At 39.7% G+C, this 16,944-nt stretch overlaps 1 protein-coding gene across 1 annotated transcript in view; it reads left to right on the top strand.

Moving 5' to 3' along the window:
- The window catches only part of DOCK8 (dedicator of cytokinesis 8), a 67,922-nt gene that overhangs the window by 2,757 nt on the left and 48,221 nt on the right, over nucleotides 1–16,944 (top strand). The window contains exons 2-13 of the mRNA XM_008939834.1: nucleotides 1,582–1,757; nucleotides 4,296–4,367; nucleotides 7,644–7,767; nucleotides 7,963–8,175; nucleotides 8,711–8,796; nucleotides 9,353–9,419; nucleotides 9,672–9,821; nucleotides 10,454–10,534; nucleotides 11,328–11,487; nucleotides 12,101–12,240; nucleotides 12,472–12,565; nucleotides 13,745–13,907. Of these exons, the coding sequence (XP_008938082.1) occupies nucleotides 1,630–1,757; nucleotides 4,296–4,367; nucleotides 7,644–7,767; nucleotides 7,963–8,175; nucleotides 8,711–8,796; nucleotides 9,353–9,419; nucleotides 9,672–9,821; nucleotides 10,454–10,534; nucleotides 11,328–11,487; nucleotides 12,101–12,240; nucleotides 12,472–12,565; nucleotides 13,745–13,907 (1,478 nt within the window). The 5' untranslated portion in view covers nucleotides 1,582–1,629. The remainder of the gene's footprint in view (nucleotides 1–1,581; nucleotides 1,758–4,295; nucleotides 4,368–7,643; nucleotides 7,768–7,962; nucleotides 8,176–8,710; nucleotides 8,797–9,352; nucleotides 9,420–9,671; nucleotides 9,822–10,453; nucleotides 10,535–11,327; nucleotides 11,488–12,100; nucleotides 12,241–12,471; nucleotides 12,566–13,744; nucleotides 13,908–16,944) is intronic.

Raw genomic sequence — 16,944 nt, forward strand, 5'->3', positions numbered from 1 at the left:
CCATCAACAGCACCGTGGAGGTAGATTATCTGATCTTAGTTCAGACTATTTATTGCTGGCAGCCTCAGAAAGCAGTCTTGTGAAAGGTATTTGGGCTAGTCAGTGCCATACAATCCTTGTTTTTTACAGACAAGCATGATTTGATAGCTATTTTTTTGCTAGAATTCTTCCTCCTAGTAAATAAGTTATTCCAGTGCAAGACTAATTCTCTATTTTTCTGTGCTCTTACTGTGCTGAAGTGTCCTCAGCCTTTTTGGAACTCACAGAACATAAACTGTAGGTTTTCTAAAGTTGTGGCTTTTACATCTATTTGCTACTTGTCAAGAAAATTAGTAATATGAGATAACAGTCTCTGTACTCAACTAGACAAATGTTTTATTTTCTAAGCATATACAGGCTATTTTTTACTGGCTATATAGTGAGTAAAATAATTTCAGTTTCATCGATGCATATAAAAACATATACTTCTAACATAGGAAGCCACATTTATATTTACATTTATGTGGAACGTTTCTAGGTACCATATCAAACTAGATTTCCTGCCTCTGTTTTTGAGACTAAGCAGATAAAAAGAGGCAGATAACTTCACAGCATGTGTGCGTGGCAGAGCTTGTACGTGCTTAACTCTGTTTTGATCGGACATTCTGTGTAAGCATGGTAGATTAAATGTAATCAGATATAGCAGCTCTCTGTGAAAGTGCTGTAGAAATTATGGATGTCTAAGGTTTGCAATGATAACTTCAGCAGTTTCATATCATCCTTTGTGTAGTTACTGTACTAACCCTTGAAAAATCTAATAAAATTAGAACTCAAATGATACACAGAACAGTAAAATTCAAAGATGAAAAATAATAATTTCTTCTGATTTTGCATATATTTTTGCCCTCAACTTTGTTTGGAGTCAAAAGCACACAGCTTTCTAATCATCAGTATCTTTCGGGAGCAGCACCTCAAATGTATCTTCATGATGGCAGCCATGGTGCCTATAGGTGGACGTTAGCCTAGTATAACCTCCCAGACATACTGTCTTGGCCTTGTTATTGCTAGTGCCTTTCATCACATCTGCTGTAGCGTCCATTAGCACCTTTGTGCTAGCTGGCACTGCCTGTAGCTATCGTTTTGGTCACCTGTCCTTTTCGTCTGTTGTCCCTGCTGACAGCTGCTTTTAACTCTGATTAATACCATGATTGGGACAAGAGGGACTGAGTGCACGTCATGGAAATCCAGCAGAACACATCTGAGGGCATCCACGAGGTACCTCGTTCAGCCCTCCTTCTGTCAGCATCAGCAGAGAGAATAGATGCAAAGCATCAGCAGAGAGAATAGGTGCAAATTTGGATTTCAGTGTAATACCTTCCATTTCTTCTCTGAGTTTTAAAACTTTTCTCTTTCTTACCTTTTCTTTTTTTCATGCATTTCACTGTATTAAATGCAGTGGCACAATATATAAGCTTAGAAGTGACTTTCTAATGTTTAATAAGGAATGAAACAATGACAAGAATTAAATAAATAAGCCTAAATCACATTATTAAGAAAAAACTCCTGCTGCTAAAATAAACACCTCTTTATGTCTTCCATTAGCCTTCATTTTATGACGCAGTAGAGCCAGTAGATTTTGAAGGCTTCCTAATGACACGGCTGAGCAACTTGGACTCAGAACTAGCGCAAGAACTTGGTGACTTTCCTGAAGATGACTTGGACATTGTATTCACACCCAAAGAGTGCAGGACCTTGCAACCCTCTATGCCAGAAGATGGGTAAGGAGACTCGTTCTACCTCTGAAATACCGCAGGTTTAAAAATACTTTTGAAGATGTTGATCTAGACACCTCACTCTGCCATCCATCCATTCATTATGCACTTGCTGAACATGAAACATTTGAACTTTGCCATTGCTTCTGTGAGGCCTGTTTGCACGCTTAAAATTACGTGAGCATTTACATGACTTCCAGAGCTAGCTGGTAGTGGCAGAAGTGAGGCAGGGATAGACCCGGAAGAAGAGTGAAAATGAGGAAGAGGTTATTATCAAAAATAATTTTGTACCTCTCATCCCAGAGGTGGAGGCTGATTATGATCATGTAGTAAGCATAGGAATAAGGATTTTTCTTTTTCCTTTTTTTTAATTTTTTTTTTTTTATTTCCAGCTATGTGTTACATGACATTGATCAGATCATTAAGCATACCTTTCTCAGTACCTTTCTTGCTTAAATGGAGGAAACAGTTCATACTTCACAGGGTTGGGTGGAAAAAAAGAGTTGATTTCTAATGTAGGAGGCCCTTTTGGTTTCAGGCTGACATTAATGAAATAATTCCACTGTTCTCAACAGCTTTTAAAATAAGTAGCATTTGTTGATACTGGTTCTTGGCTATACTGGAAATATTTAAGCAGGTTTGGTAAACGGGAAAACTATTTGCAACAGAATTTTTCAGAGTGAGAGAAAGGGTTGCATTGAATTTTTATGATGTGGTTCAGGAGAGTCCTGTGCATCATGTACAAAATACTCTTCATGGACTGTTTCACTATGAATGGTACCTTCAGGTAGAACCGCAAAGCCTTATTGAGTTTTGCAAGCAGCCCCAGCTAGATAAAAGTGAAGTCAGCACCACTTTAACCCCAAACTGCTATGTCTGCAAAGACAGCTAACCACACAGCGTGTTTGGGATGAAGGTCTGGCTCCTTCTGGTACATTTGGGAAGTGAATGGCACAGTCTGTATTCTCTGATGTGCTGAACCTAAACACTGGAGGGACAAATAGGCTTAGCTTACTGTGTCCTAGCTCACAGGGTAAGCCTGCATCACCCTATGTTCCTGCAAAAGTTGTTGCAGACAGTTCTAATTTATACTGGCCAGCTGTGACTAGCTGAGAACCCCACCCTCTAAGCAAGGTCTTGGGGTGCAAGTTCCTTCTTGGCCAATCTCAGGATGTTCAGGAAGGCAAAGGCAGTAGAGGCAAGGTGCCATGCTAGGTCACTTGAGAACTCTTTGAGTCACACAGCTCCTAGAGGATTTTGTAACGTTTGCACAAAAGGCGATTTTCACTTGAAGTTACTCGTAGAAAATGTTCCAATCTTTATCATGAATTCTTGTTTTCCAGTGGAGGGGGGAAAGGGAATGGATGTGGGAGACTGAATATTTTGCTGCTTGAAGTTCCCGTTTACTTAAATGATGGCCTAAAATAGCAAATCATTATCCAGCTTTGAAATGAGATTTAAAAGAGAAGACGACCATTTCTCCCAAATTTCCAAGGCTACCTCCCTGTATGACTGTGTAAAACAGTGATTATCTGTTTGCGTTCCAGCAGGAGGACTCATAAAGTGAGTTTTAGACCAAATTTGCACCATAGTGACATAAGGGGTTTTGTAAGTAGTCTGTGGCAAAGTTCAAATAGTCAATACCAACCATATGCTTTCAGCAGTTTGTTTTACACAGCAGCTTCCTATTTAGCCATTCACACCACTGTTACTAACATTAGTGCTCTCACAGAAAATCTGGTCAAATATGCCAGGGTATGCTAGGGAAGATGAGAGCACAGGAGGGGCATGCACCAAAAATTTGCCAGCAGGCGATGCAGTCTGTGGTGTCTTCTTGCCCTGAGAGCAGGAAACAGACACCATGGACCAAACTGGGCTAAGGTGCTTGTGTGCTTGTAAATAAATGTGCCCCCTGAGCCAGATGCAGGAAGTGTCCATGTGCTGTGCCAGCCCATCTGTGGCAGGGGCACACAGCAGTTGGCCAATTCTCATGCGTGAACCCAAATCTGTTGTTACCAGGTCTTGGTAATCAGTTGCAAATCTGTTAAGAGTTCTGGGTGGAAAGTGCTAAAAAGTGTCATACCTTTCACCCATTCCTGCATGTCATGTGTATCCCACTCATTCACTCACTTGGACTGGAAGACACAGCAAGTGATTTTGGCAGAGGTCACTAGAATTTTTTAAACTAAGTGTAGGGGAACTATGCTACAACATCATGATAACAAATTCACGGACAAGTACTTCACCTTACAATATTTCAATTCCAATCAGTGTCCAGTCTACCAGGCAGCCCCAACAACTTCTACATGAAATGTTAAACGTATGTTTTTAAGTTTACAAAAACAGCAGGAAAAACCTACATTGGGTAATTCATGCAGTACGCAGAATTCTTTAATCTTCAAACAATGGTTTAGCAGTAAAATAGTTATAATAGAGAGGATGAATAAAGAGGCCTTTCTCTGAACAGCATTTTTAGATAAATTTCTTTGTCATGAAGGTATGGCTTAGATACTAAGATTTTTACAATTTGTTGTTTTTCCACAGGAGTGAACTGGACTCACACGTCAGAGACTGTGTTCAGACATACATCCGGGAGTGGCTGATTGTGAACCGAAAGTAAGCTATACATAAGTAAATAAAATAAAAAATACCTTGCATCTTGTTTGTCAGAAAGAAGATGCATGCTTTTATAAGTTATCCTAAAGAATAATGATATGAATCAGTGACAGAAGGCAAGAACTGACTTTTCAGTAGCATATATAACTAGATTGTTCTCTTTGAACTGGTGGGCTATCACTAAATACTTCCGCATCTGCTTCTTAATTATCAGGCACTCTGGGAATTAACTGGGAAGAAACTCGCATCAACTGTCTGTAATAATGATTTATCTAAATCAGGAATACTAGTACTATTTGATGGCATTAACATGAAAGATAACAGGAATAGAGATTACATTTATATGTTCTTAATTTTCCCCTCCATGCTGTGAAAATCCAACATGATCTGATTTTTAAAGGTATCTGAAAGTGAAAAGGAGTGTGAGTAGCAAAACAAATTAGGATTATGGGCTTTCCCAGCAGTGCTAGATTGTATCAATGGGATTATTAGTGTAGCATCCAGCTTTATTATTTGACATCAGTAAGCAATTTCTGCATTTGGGGCCAGTGTAATTCAACACACAGAATTGGACATGTAGTCATTACAAATTATTTTATTTTATTTCATTTTATATTTTTTTTTTTCATTTCATTTGCTGTACTAAGTGTGCTTTCTGTGCAAGGGTGTCAGTCCCTAGACTCCTGGGGAGCACTGTGGCAGAGTAGCTCTCTTTCTTCCCCATCACCCCTTCTGTTCTTCAGAAAGGTTTTTTGAGCTCTGTTTTTCTGCACCACTTCCTTTTCATCCCCTCCCATGCTCATGCTCTGTTCTTGAGAAGCAGTACTAGCAGAAAATGGTAGAGTGCTGACACATTTGCTGCCCTTTCATCGTGTCCCATCACCTGGCCTTGCAACTCTGTTTCTCTGACGTGTATGCACATCAGCAGTCAGTGCATTACAGATTGACTCCTGGTGATTGTAAAGGAACTGCATTTTTGAATTGTGCAGCTTGTGCAGGGACAAAGCAGCCACTGAGGGTTATTAAGAAACTTCCTCTGCGGATGCTGATGAAATTGAGTTCTCAAAACTGTTGCACAGTGAGTCACTACAACTAAGCTAGTGGGTTTTGCATGCCCGTGACCCGCACGGCTCGGAGCACAGGCACTGGCTCCTTATCACAGTGTTATTCTGAGCATGCCATAAAAAGCCAGTGTACAGCTTTGTCACACGAGCAGAGAATGAGCATTACAGTAGGTGAGGTGAAAAATAGAGCAAAGCTATTTTTGCACTGTAGTGTGCTTTTAGAAATGTGAATGGAACCACAGAAATACACATGCATGAGGAGATTTGTCATGTGTTTTACTACTTTATTCATTCAGGTAAGGCAAATTTGTATTCAAAAACTTTATTGAGCAGTTGAATCTACAGTAAATATGATGAAGGGCCGTGCCAGAGAGCTGAGCTTTGATGGTTGTGGCTAACAAAGCAAGCAAGTTATTAAAAATTGCAAAGAACAAGACAGTGTAAAAGATGCTGCAGTGTCACATAAACCAGTAATAGATTGTTATTGGGAGTCTTATGTTATGCTTGAACAGTATTCTCAAAACAGAAGCATGAGAGGAAGAAAACACATCAAGAGACAGGTGAACAAAAGTAATCACAGAAAGCTTTCCATTATTTTGAGAAAGGCTGGGAAAAATGTAGTTGTCTACTTGGGAGACAAAGATCCATAGGATAGGTTGCTGAATGTATAATCTGGTGAGCTATGGATGTGGGGATTGTCTAAGTGACTTTCATCCATTCATGGATGTGAAGGTTCAGAACAGGAGATTGAAGCATCTTCAGTGGGTGCCATGAACAGAAGTGGTCCTCCTGCCCCAGAGCAGAGAGGTATGTGACAGAGGGGCTGGACACAGCTGAATGGTCCATGTGTTTTTGCCAGAGGCTGAATGGAAGCTTATTCCTATGCCTATCAGTTTCTCCTTTTACTTGTCCTTTGTTCCTTTTCCTCATCCCACTTTCTTAATTCAGAGTGTGGCCATTAAATTTACATGTGCACCAAAAGCAGCGTTTGCTTCTTGGTGAGTTTTAATGGCTACCATGCTTTTTAAAATAAATGAATATAAATAAATTTTCCAGGAATACCTTAGGAAAAAGGCATCTCTAGTGTAGCTTGTACACCACAGGGAACGTGTGATCTCAGGTACATAAATTTCTCCATTAATCATTTGTTTGCCACTGTAGATAGTTAAAAACAATCAATAAAACCACTTTGGGATGCCAAAATGTCTTAAACTTGTGCAAAATTTCTTTCTTTCATTGCGGACAATTAATGTGGTTCCAAAACAAGGTCACATCCAAGGAGAGCTGGGATTGTCTCTTTTATGACTGCAGTTTTCATTTGCAGTGAACTGGTAAACGATTAAAATGCAAACAATTAACATTAAAACACATCAGAGCATATAATTCAGCTACTCCCAAAATGTAGTAAAAAAAGGTGTCTCCCTGATCAATGATTACTTATCATGGCATCTTTATGAAAGTACTCAGATATTTAGCATTGCTTTGGGAGTGTTACAGAAAGGAAAGAGAAGAAAGCAGGACACTGTAACTAAGGAGGCTGATTGCAAAGAGGCCATAATAAAGTGCAAGAAATAGAGCTCTGGGCACATCTGCAACCTGCTGTTTTTTTCTGCTTTCCATAAAAATGTAATTTGAAATTGGTACCTTGCTGCAAAATTTCACATAGTTTCCAGCAGAGAGGGTGACATTGTGCCATAGCAATAGCCCTTTTCAAAAACAGGCACTGTTTGAAAGGTGTGGATTGTTACGTGTGATTAACTTGGGATAGCAGCTAGGTTGAGGACAAGAGCTGTAAGCTCCTTGATGTATAATGGCAGGAGCAAAGAGCCAGCTGAGAGACAAGCAATCCAAATCCATGTTCTTGAGGTCATTGAAATAATCACCGCATCTGATGAGGAACTCAGAGCTGAACTTGTACCTGGGTCAGGCTTTGCTGTGGTCTCAGGCTCATAGGCTATGCAGAAGTGTTCTGAATGAATTTTCTTCCTCTTAAAACCATCCTTAGTATACATCATAGAGTTGCAGTGGTGTGATAAAACAATTAAAACATTGTGAAATATCACATTTTTGCACAACAGCCCTGCTACATTGCTCTTTTGCACAATAATGTTTCTGGTTGCTTAATTTTACTATTTTAATTTGTCTTTTCTGTTTTATTTTCCCATAATTCCTCCTTGTGCTGTCATGACTTCCTCGGGCTTCTCTGTGAAAGGAACCAAGGGTATTCAGATACTTGTAGCCTGAAAAACAAGGGTTCCAGAAAAGATTTTCACAAGACGCTTCAAAAACAAACATTTGAATCAGAAACACTGGATTCCGGTGATGCAAACTTTCAGGTACGTTTTCTTCACTTTGGGAAAAGCACTCAAATGCAACAGCTTTCCTCAATGGAAAGATCCTAGGATATCTGTAACGGCATCCAGTGGGGAGCCGTGCTTGCCGTAAGGCCCCGTGGCAGGGGTGGCTGCCAGACAATCAAGAGACGTTTCACGATACTCCGGTGTCATGGCCATTTTGTGGTTTTCCAGCAGGCAGGGCCCCGACCTGTCCACGCGCTCCCTGAGGAGGCTTCGAGGACGAACCTCGCCTCGTCCGACTTCGACCTGCGGAGCCTGCCGCCGGACCCCCGGCTGGAGTCCCTCCTGCGTCACGTCAGCGCCGAGGAGTTCGAGCGGCAGAACGAGGAGGCGCGGCGCACCAACAGGCACGCCGAGCTCCTCGCCCTCTACCCCTCCGTGGACGAGGTGAGCTCAGGGCTGACCGGCCCGCAGGCCTTCCCGAGATGGCTGCCTTGGCATGCTTAACTGCAGAGCTGCACTGCAGTGGGAAAGTGGTTTGCCACCCGCATACGTTTCTCCCTTGTATAATCATACGTCAAAGGCACGTCACTGTGGGCTGACCACCGTCAGCTATCTTGAACGGGCAGTCAGGGGGCTGCACTCTGACCCGTGGTTCTGCTGGAGCCTTTGTTGTCCTTCTTTCAGTGGGGGTCAAGCCGTGCGCTGGTGATACAGTTGTTTCAGGGTTTTACCCTGCAGTGTAATATGTGCTTGGGGGCCAGAAGTGTAAATATTTGGTGTAAATGTCAGCTCGGGGTCAAAAGTGTCAATATGCAGAAACATAAATCAATTTTCTTTCATCTTTGGGGAGATGAAATGGTCCTGCTTAGGTGGGCAATGTGCTAGTCTTCAGCAGTGGCCTGGCTGATGTCACATAAAGGTTTTGTTTAAAGATGTAAATTTGCAATTCTTTTAATTGAGTATGACTGTTTAATGACAGGAAGATGCAGTGGAGATACGGCCAGTGCCGGATCGCCCAAAGGAACATCTGGGCAACAGGATTTTGGTGAAGCTGCAGACTCTGAAGTAAGTATGTTTCACAGGCTTCGCTCACCATTTCTCAGTTCAGATCAGTGTACTGCTGCTGATCCTGCTACATCACTGCAGGTGTTCTGCTTAGCAAATGTTTACGGGCTGATTGTTCTTTCTTAGAGTACCAGAGGACTATTTCTGTCTGTCATTATAGAAATCTTTGTCAGGGTGAAAAGGAGTTGGAAATGAGCCCAAAGTATAGGTTTCCAACAAACTAATTTGCTCCCCGTACACACTACTAGACTTGATAAACAGAAAAAAATTGAAGAAAATTATGATCATTTTTAACTAGTATCTGAGACCACCTGTCTGACAAATTTAGAAAATACTTTGTGTGCAGTTTACTTCCCTTCTTTTCCTCTTGAAATCATCTAATAAAGTGCACTAATAAAAAAATCTCCAGACTTTGAGAGAGCTTAGGTCTTGAATGAAATATTTATCTTCATTTTCTAATTGGGATGCCAGTTGAGATATAGGCCTTCCATATTTTATTTTACAGAACTATAAGAATGAAGTATTAATCACTGACCTATGTGTCTTTCCTTAACAGGTTTGATATAGAGATTGAACCTTTGTTTGCATGCATAGCTCTCTATGATGTAAAAGAAAGAAAAAAGGTAAGTGTGTATACAGTATTTTTGTTCACTTGGCTTGGCTTTTTTAATCTCTGGAATAATAATTTAAGAAAACTTCAGAAAAAACATGCAACTTTTCACACATGCACTCTGACCTAGGATTCCTTTTATTCAGTCAGTCACATGGTTGCAACTGCTTGCTTTACTGTTCTAGTTACTACTTTTTACTTATTTTAAAATAAAATTTGATCCTTTTTTCCTTTGCAATACATTCTAATTCTTTATCTTTTCAAGATCTCAGAAAATTTTCACTGTGACCTCAACTCGGATTCATTAAGAGGATTCTTGCGTTCTCATACACCCTCCATTGACTTATCTACTCAAGCAAGATCAGCAGTATTTTCTGTCACTTATCCCTCATCTGATATATACCTAGTAATAAAGGTATGTTGCAGTGCTTCTTCAACACTGTTCTTCCTGCTCCTGGCTGTGCATGCTGTCTGAGTTCATGAAGCTGACAAATATGAGTTTCCTGTAGTGGAGATGAATTCTTATAGGTTTTCCTAGTCTACATGAAAGTGTCTACTGGTATATCTCACTCCCAAGCTAAGGAGATACACTGATACCCTGTGTTCTAGTTCTACTAAGTACTTAAAACTTCCTGTCTCTAACTAATGGAAATCTAAAGTAAAGCAAAATGAAATAAGCCATTTTAAGAAATCTTTATTACATTCTGTGGGGTTGTTTTGGTTTAGTGCACTTTGCATAATTTTGTTTATTTAATTCTGAAACTGAGTTAGCCTGAACCACTTCGTTTGGAATGTGTTAAATTTCCTAATTTAGTGAAAAAGCAGTAGTACCTAATTGACAGTGGTGTCATGTATGTATTTTCTTCTTTCTAACAGATCAGATGGAAAACTAGGAGAATGTTTAGCATCAGTTAATCCATAAAGACAGTTTTAAGAATTCCACATCAGACATTTAGGCAGGATCTTTCCTATTGCTAGAGAAGCAACATGTTACTATTTGGGTGACATTTTCTCTTTGTGAGTGTCTTATTTTACTGCTTTCTGTAGATAGAAAAAGTGCTTCAACAAGGAGAAATTGGAGACTGTGCAGAACCCTACATGGTTCTTAAAGAAAGTGAGGCTGGGAAGGTAAGCGAATAACCATGAAGAGCGTTTAGATCAAAAAATGCATGCACAAGAAGAAAAGAGAGCAAGAGTAGACTCTTTGGAACAGGACAGAATCCCAAGAACATTGAGGAGCAAGCCAATTGGTGCATCCATGATGCAAGCAGTCTGGCATCTGTGACCACTGAAGGAAGTCATGGGAAGGCAAGGTGCACCACTATCATTACTGATCCCTTTGAAAATCGATACTGTTAAAGTCTTGAGTCACAAAGCAGATAGGGGTGGGCAAAGGAGACAGCAACCCAACTGGAGTTATCAGAAATATTTGTACCTCAGAGATGTGTTACCGGGTGGGCAAACAACCTGTCGTAGTGTGTATGTGGCCAGTTCAGTGCTCTCATCCACAGATAGCATGGGCTCAGTTCAAGGAATTTGTGGTCAATTACCTCTCTGGAGGAGACTGACAATGTTTGCTGGACTTCCACACATCTCTTACCTTTAGAATATTGCTTTTAGGAGAATATTGTTTCTGTGTCTGATGAAGAAAGAACTGCTAGTGTTTCATGCCGATTGTTTCTGCTGGGCTTCAGGGTCACTGCAAAAGGGTCACTGTAAAAACATCTGCATTCTCCTTTTCTATAATGAAAAAGAGAAAATCAAAACAGCTACGGTCCTGACACTGATGTAGCAGGAAAGCACAAGAGATAAGAATGCAAATTATTTACTGAACTGAAAATATGTAATTTCCATTCTTTATCTATAGTAGCATCGAAGTAACTGATTGCTTTTTAAACAGTCATTATTTTCTTTGTTTTAGACAAAAGAAAAGATTGAAAAACTGAAAGCCCAAGCTGAATCTTTCTGTCAGCGGCTGGGCAAATACAGGATGCCATTCGCCTGGATTCCCATAAGCCTGACTAATTTCTTCAATCTTTCAACGCTTGAACGAGAAATGCCTGAAGCTGAAGGTTTAAATGGTAGTTGTCTAACTTTTGAAACTAATCTGAAGCGACTCTTTGGTAGGACTGTGCATAGGAAATGTTGTCATTCACTCTGGCATCAAGCAAATAACAAATTCAAAGTCACACGTTCTCAGCTGTCCTATTCAGTGCTACAGACACAACTTAATATGCTTAGTGTTTCATCTCTGCATGTTTATTTTTATGTATGCTAAATGTTCTTCCATGGTTTAGGCCCAATTTTTGTTGAACACTTGCTTTGTAGAAGTTGAACTCCATTTGCCATATAGAGTTTGTTTGTAAAACAACACAGTCAAAATACATACAATCTTAGTTTCTAGACTATACAAGGCCATTGGTCAGCAGCTTTGATTGATCACTGTGCTTTATAACGCATGAGCTAAAGATTTGAATGTGCTTGTGCCCTGCAGCAGAAATAATGGCACTTCACTGGGCATATCCTGGCATTTCACTATTACACCTAGTCTGAAATAAAACTAGTGGAATGGTTTAGGTACTCTCTTTATCCCCTGATATTGATGGGAAGTTGTGGATTTCTAGTGTATCCTGGTAGTCTTTACACTGAAGCAGCAGAGAGGAAGCTGATGTTGGATTTACTTTCCCTTTGAAGGGAAAGGATACACTGGTGACAAGAGGGCAACCCTGCTACAGGCGAGAAGACTTTCTGAAAGAAGTCTCAGCACGGAGGACAGCTATCCCGTATCAAACTTCAAAACAATCTCTCTAACTCTCAACACCTTCTTTAAACAGGTACTGGATACTCTTTACTTCTGATTCCCTAAGACATTTTTCATCTATGTAATGTGAACTGTGATGGGAAAAGTTACCTGTAATATTCATGTGGGGACAGAGGATAGCTGCTGTCTACTGCAGTGACAGCAGTATCTTGGAATGCCTCAAGGACATGGTTCACTCACAAGCTTTTCTCACTGTTATGGAATATTGTTATAAAGGTACTGATTTTTGGCTTTCTCCTGGCAGGAAGGAGACAGGCTCAGTGATGAAGATCTGTTTAAATTTTTAGCTGATTTCAAAAGATCATCTTCCTTGCAAAGAAGAATTAAGACTTTACCAGGTACATAACTCATTTTGGATGGGAAGGACATACTCTGTAAATTCCAACCTCAAAGTACAATTAACTTGGGGTTTAAGCCTACAGTATGTGCTGTTGTAGAACTTCCCTAGGTTCCCAGTGTCTACCTGAGCACAGATGCTTTTTAGTTTTTTTCCTGTGTGGGTGAGCATGGAGATTTATATTTAGCTTGATATGCTAAAACTGTTTGCATTCCTCCCTAGTTTACAGTGTACCTAATGGATGTTTTTTGTTACTGTTTGAACTATTTGAAGACAGTGCTTTAAATCAAATTTCTAAGATCCTTGCTGTTTCCCTGCAATGCTTTAAAAATAGTCATATTCTACAGAAGGAGGTTAAAACATGTACACATTTCATCTTATTTAGGTATTTGGTTCAGTGTTAACGAAGTGGAGAAGCAGAGATAGTCTTTGGCTACTGTCAAAAACCTGACCATCTTATTTTTTCTTTTTTACATAAATTATAGCTCAGGCTCTTCTGGATTGTAGAGGAGCCTTAAAAAATATGAACTGAGTGCAAAGCTGGTTTGCCCTTTTAGCTGGTTGCCAGAAATGACAAGTGTGAGTTCCCCAAGTGATTTTCACTTATCACAACATAGAATTTAAATTGAAAATCTAGTTATACTTGGGTAAATGTTATCAGTATTAACTGTTGAACTGCTCACTGCAGCTAGTCTGCCTTTCCTGGTGGGTGGTGTCTATTTTGGCAGAAATTAATCATAGCAGAATGTGCGTGGGAGGAGTGAGAGAGAACTGTATTAAACAGCAGCCCTTTTATGTTTCATTTGTCTCCTAGACAACTTTTATAATGTTTGTGTGTGTAAGATACTAGAACATCAACCCACCGTATAGTATCCCATCATTCTTTTGCGCTTCTTTGAAATTGTACAGGGTAGAGATAAATAACTATTTATTGGCCTGATAGGTAAGGATGTGTATAGGTTATTTCCTGCATTTCTTTATACACTTATGCTTTCATTTTCCTACAGCCTTCAAGCTGAAGATCCAGTTCTTATTTCTGCACTGTGGCTGTGTAACCTCACATATTGTTCTCGTTCTTGTTTTATTATACATTGGTTATCTTTTATATTTTTGCTGAGGTTTTTTGTTTATTTGGTTTTGTTGTTCTTGGTTTTTGTTTTTTTTTTTTTTTTTTATAAAGGAACACTTAAACTGGAGATTTCTCCAGCTTCAGAAAACCTTGGTTATTGTCTGACACCAGAGTTACTGCCAGTAAAGCCATTTCCAGAAAACCGTAATCGTCCTCACAAAGAAATTTTGGAATTCCCAATTAAGGAAGTATATGTTCCCCATACCATTTACAGGTAAGAAATAACATATATTTTAAAATGTCTTAAGATCCATTTAAAAAAATAGTTGTAATTTAGACTTTTTTTCAGAAATAGAAATTAATTTAAACAAAAGATGTTAAAGACTATACATTAGGCTGATCATTTAATCTAACTAGCCATTAAAATATAAAATGCCTGCAGGATGTTGTATAGTGTATTTACTCATCTAATCCGTTGGCCTTTGAAATTTTTTCAAAAATGTCCAGAAAACCACCTAGCTGCTTTCACTGATTTGGCATATATACATACTTTTCTATATGTTTTTCCACGTAGATCTTATTATCATTTTAACTGTTTTTGGTAAAATCTTGTGCTAGTTTGTGCTTGTTTTACTGTTAATCTGAGTCATCTGAGCTTCTGAGGAAGTAATGTGTTGCTCTGTGTACTTTCTCACCATGAAAAAGAACTCTGGGCTATGTCACTTCTTTTTTTAAATCTGTTCTATTCCTATTGTTTCAAGGAGATCACCGTGTTCAGTAGCAGGTAACTGAGCAATTCCCATGATTTCTTAGTGGTCTGCCATCTGAGCTTCCAAGAAGAAAAGAATATCAAAAGAGTGTGCTTCAACATGTCTGTGCAGCATAGCAGTGCTAGTGAGCAGTGATATTGATAATGGCTAACTAACAATAATTCAGAATGGGTGTATCACAGCATTACAGATACAGAAATACTTCCTTTCATGTGACTTTTGCGTAAGCGAAGGCATGCAAGCGAAGCAGAATGCTTCTTACAACAGTAGTTGATGCTATTCTAAGGGGCTTTTCTGATCTGTGAAACAGTAGCTACTTACTGAATTGTGTCAGTGGCAAAGAACTGAATGTCAGTAAGGAATTACAGAGTGAAGAAGCTGAATAAGGGGGTGTAAAGCTTATTCACTTCTTGCAGCAGAGATTAGCAAATAGCCAGGTCTCCCACACACTCACCTGACCCCAGACAGGAGGGGAGAAGGGAAAGGTTCAGTACAACTCAGAACTGCAGGGCTGCAGACTTATTTATGCTATGGAGATGCTCCACACCCTCAGGGGAAACTGGAGACCCAGTGGGGCTGTTGACACCTGGATTTGAGTCTCAGCTTTTAAGGAAAGCGAAAAGAGGAAGCAGCCTCTTATCTTGCAGTAACAACCTGCAATGTGATGGCAGCAAGGAAATTAATAAGTTAGACAGTTTTGACAGAGCCTCATTAGACATTTTGGAGGAGTTATTCCTGAGCTGTGCCATCAATCTGTGATATTCAAAATTCTGAGGGTAGTTTCGTTGCACTCTTGGTGCCAGAATGGTAAGATGCAGAGTGTTAACGGTACTTCTGTCTTCCTGAGAAGACAAACACTTTTTTTTTTTTTTATTTCTAGTTTTTAGAGGTTTTATAGAGATATTTCTATAGAGGAAGTAGTTTCTATACAACTGAAAGTGCATATATAAGTGAACTTGAGCAATGATGCCCTTTCAATGATGGCGTTTTTTTAAAAATGAAAAAATAAGACAAAAATTTAACCTTCCTATTCATTCTCTGGTCCCAGTAAGGAATGGCATGTGCCACCTCCAGTATGCAGCCTCATAATGACTACAGGTCTACTTGTGAAAATTAAAAGCATTAGCAGCAACTGTGTTGCTGAGCTAGAAGGAGAGTTGAGTCTGCACAGAATATTCTCCCTTTAGTTCTCACCAAGATAAACTTCTTGAACTTGAAATCATGAATATCAAATTCACCATGCTCAAAATTAATTTGTGAATCTCCTGAAGCAAGTTTGGGTGTCTCCACACTAACTGTGAGTTGCTAAGGTGTCTGTGTTGAATACATACACCCACATTAGAAGACGCTTGCTATAGCTCAACAGTTAGACTTTCTGAGCAAGAGCTCACACCCAGCATGCTTACTCTCTTCAGGCTTTTTGAGTTCTGTTTTGATTTTCACCCTAAGTAGAAGTCACAGTAACAAAAAACAAAGTAGGATATGTCCATCCTAACTTGTAATAATGAAGAGAATAACTATAAAGAATATTTGCCTACATTAATCTTTATCTTAATTAATGAATCAATTGCGATGACACAACTGACATGCCAAAAAGTACTGTTATGCTGTAAACTGGAAACTCTATCAGTTAATACCCAAATAAAACTCTGAAGACGGTTAGATACACTAGGTTATTGGTGAAAAAAAAAAAAACAAAAACACAGAAATGCTAGGTCATGTTTCAACTACCTTGTGACAGTAAACTTGTTTGGTGAAAGAAAGGGGAGTTGCCAACTAAAACTGTTAAAGAACTCCAGCAATAGTTGCCCATAAAGTCAGACAGAGTTGGGCAGCTTTGCAAACATAAAACAGAAGAGTCAGAAACTTGGTGGAACCCAGGAAGTAGCATTTGTGTTTGTGCAGTGCCATTGGAAGTTCTTCGTTTTCCCACAAGCCAGAATCATCTAGCCACATGTCAGACACTTCCATACAGTCACCCCAGTGATCCATTTGGTAAGCAAAATCGTAACTAGAGTATGTAGGCCAATGTATTTAGAATCATAGAATCATTTAGTTTGGAAAACACCTTTAAGATCATCAGGTCCAACCATAAACCTAACGCTGTCAAGTTCACCTCTAAACCATGTCCTTACGTGCCACATCTACACATCTTCGAAATACCTCCAGGGATGGTGATTCAACTGCTTCCCAATGCTTAACAACCCTTTCAGTGAAGAAAATTTTCCTAATGTCCAGTCTAAACCTCCCCTGCCACAACTTGAGGCCATTTCCTCTTGTCCTGTTGCTTGTTACTTGGGAGAAGAGATTGACATCTATGTCTCTACAATGTCTTTTCAGGTAGTTGTAGAAAGTGAGAAAGTTGCCCCAAGCCTCTTTTTCTGTAGGCTAAATAACCCCAGTTCCCTCAGTCCCTTTCTTTGGGCATGCTCCAGCACCTCAGTGTCCTGCTTGTAGTGGGCCCCAAAACTGAACACAGTATTTGTGTTGCAGCCTCACCAGTGCTGAGTACAAGGGGACAATCACCTCCCTATTCCTGCT

This window comes from Merops nubicus, unplaced genomic scaffold (genome assembly GCF_000691845.1).
Source record: "Merops nubicus isolate BGI_N331 unplaced genomic scaffold, ASM69184v1 scaffold42894, whole genome shotgun sequence".
Classification (NCBI taxonomy): domain Eukaryota; kingdom Metazoa; phylum Chordata; class Aves; order Coraciiformes; family Meropidae; genus Merops; species Merops nubicus.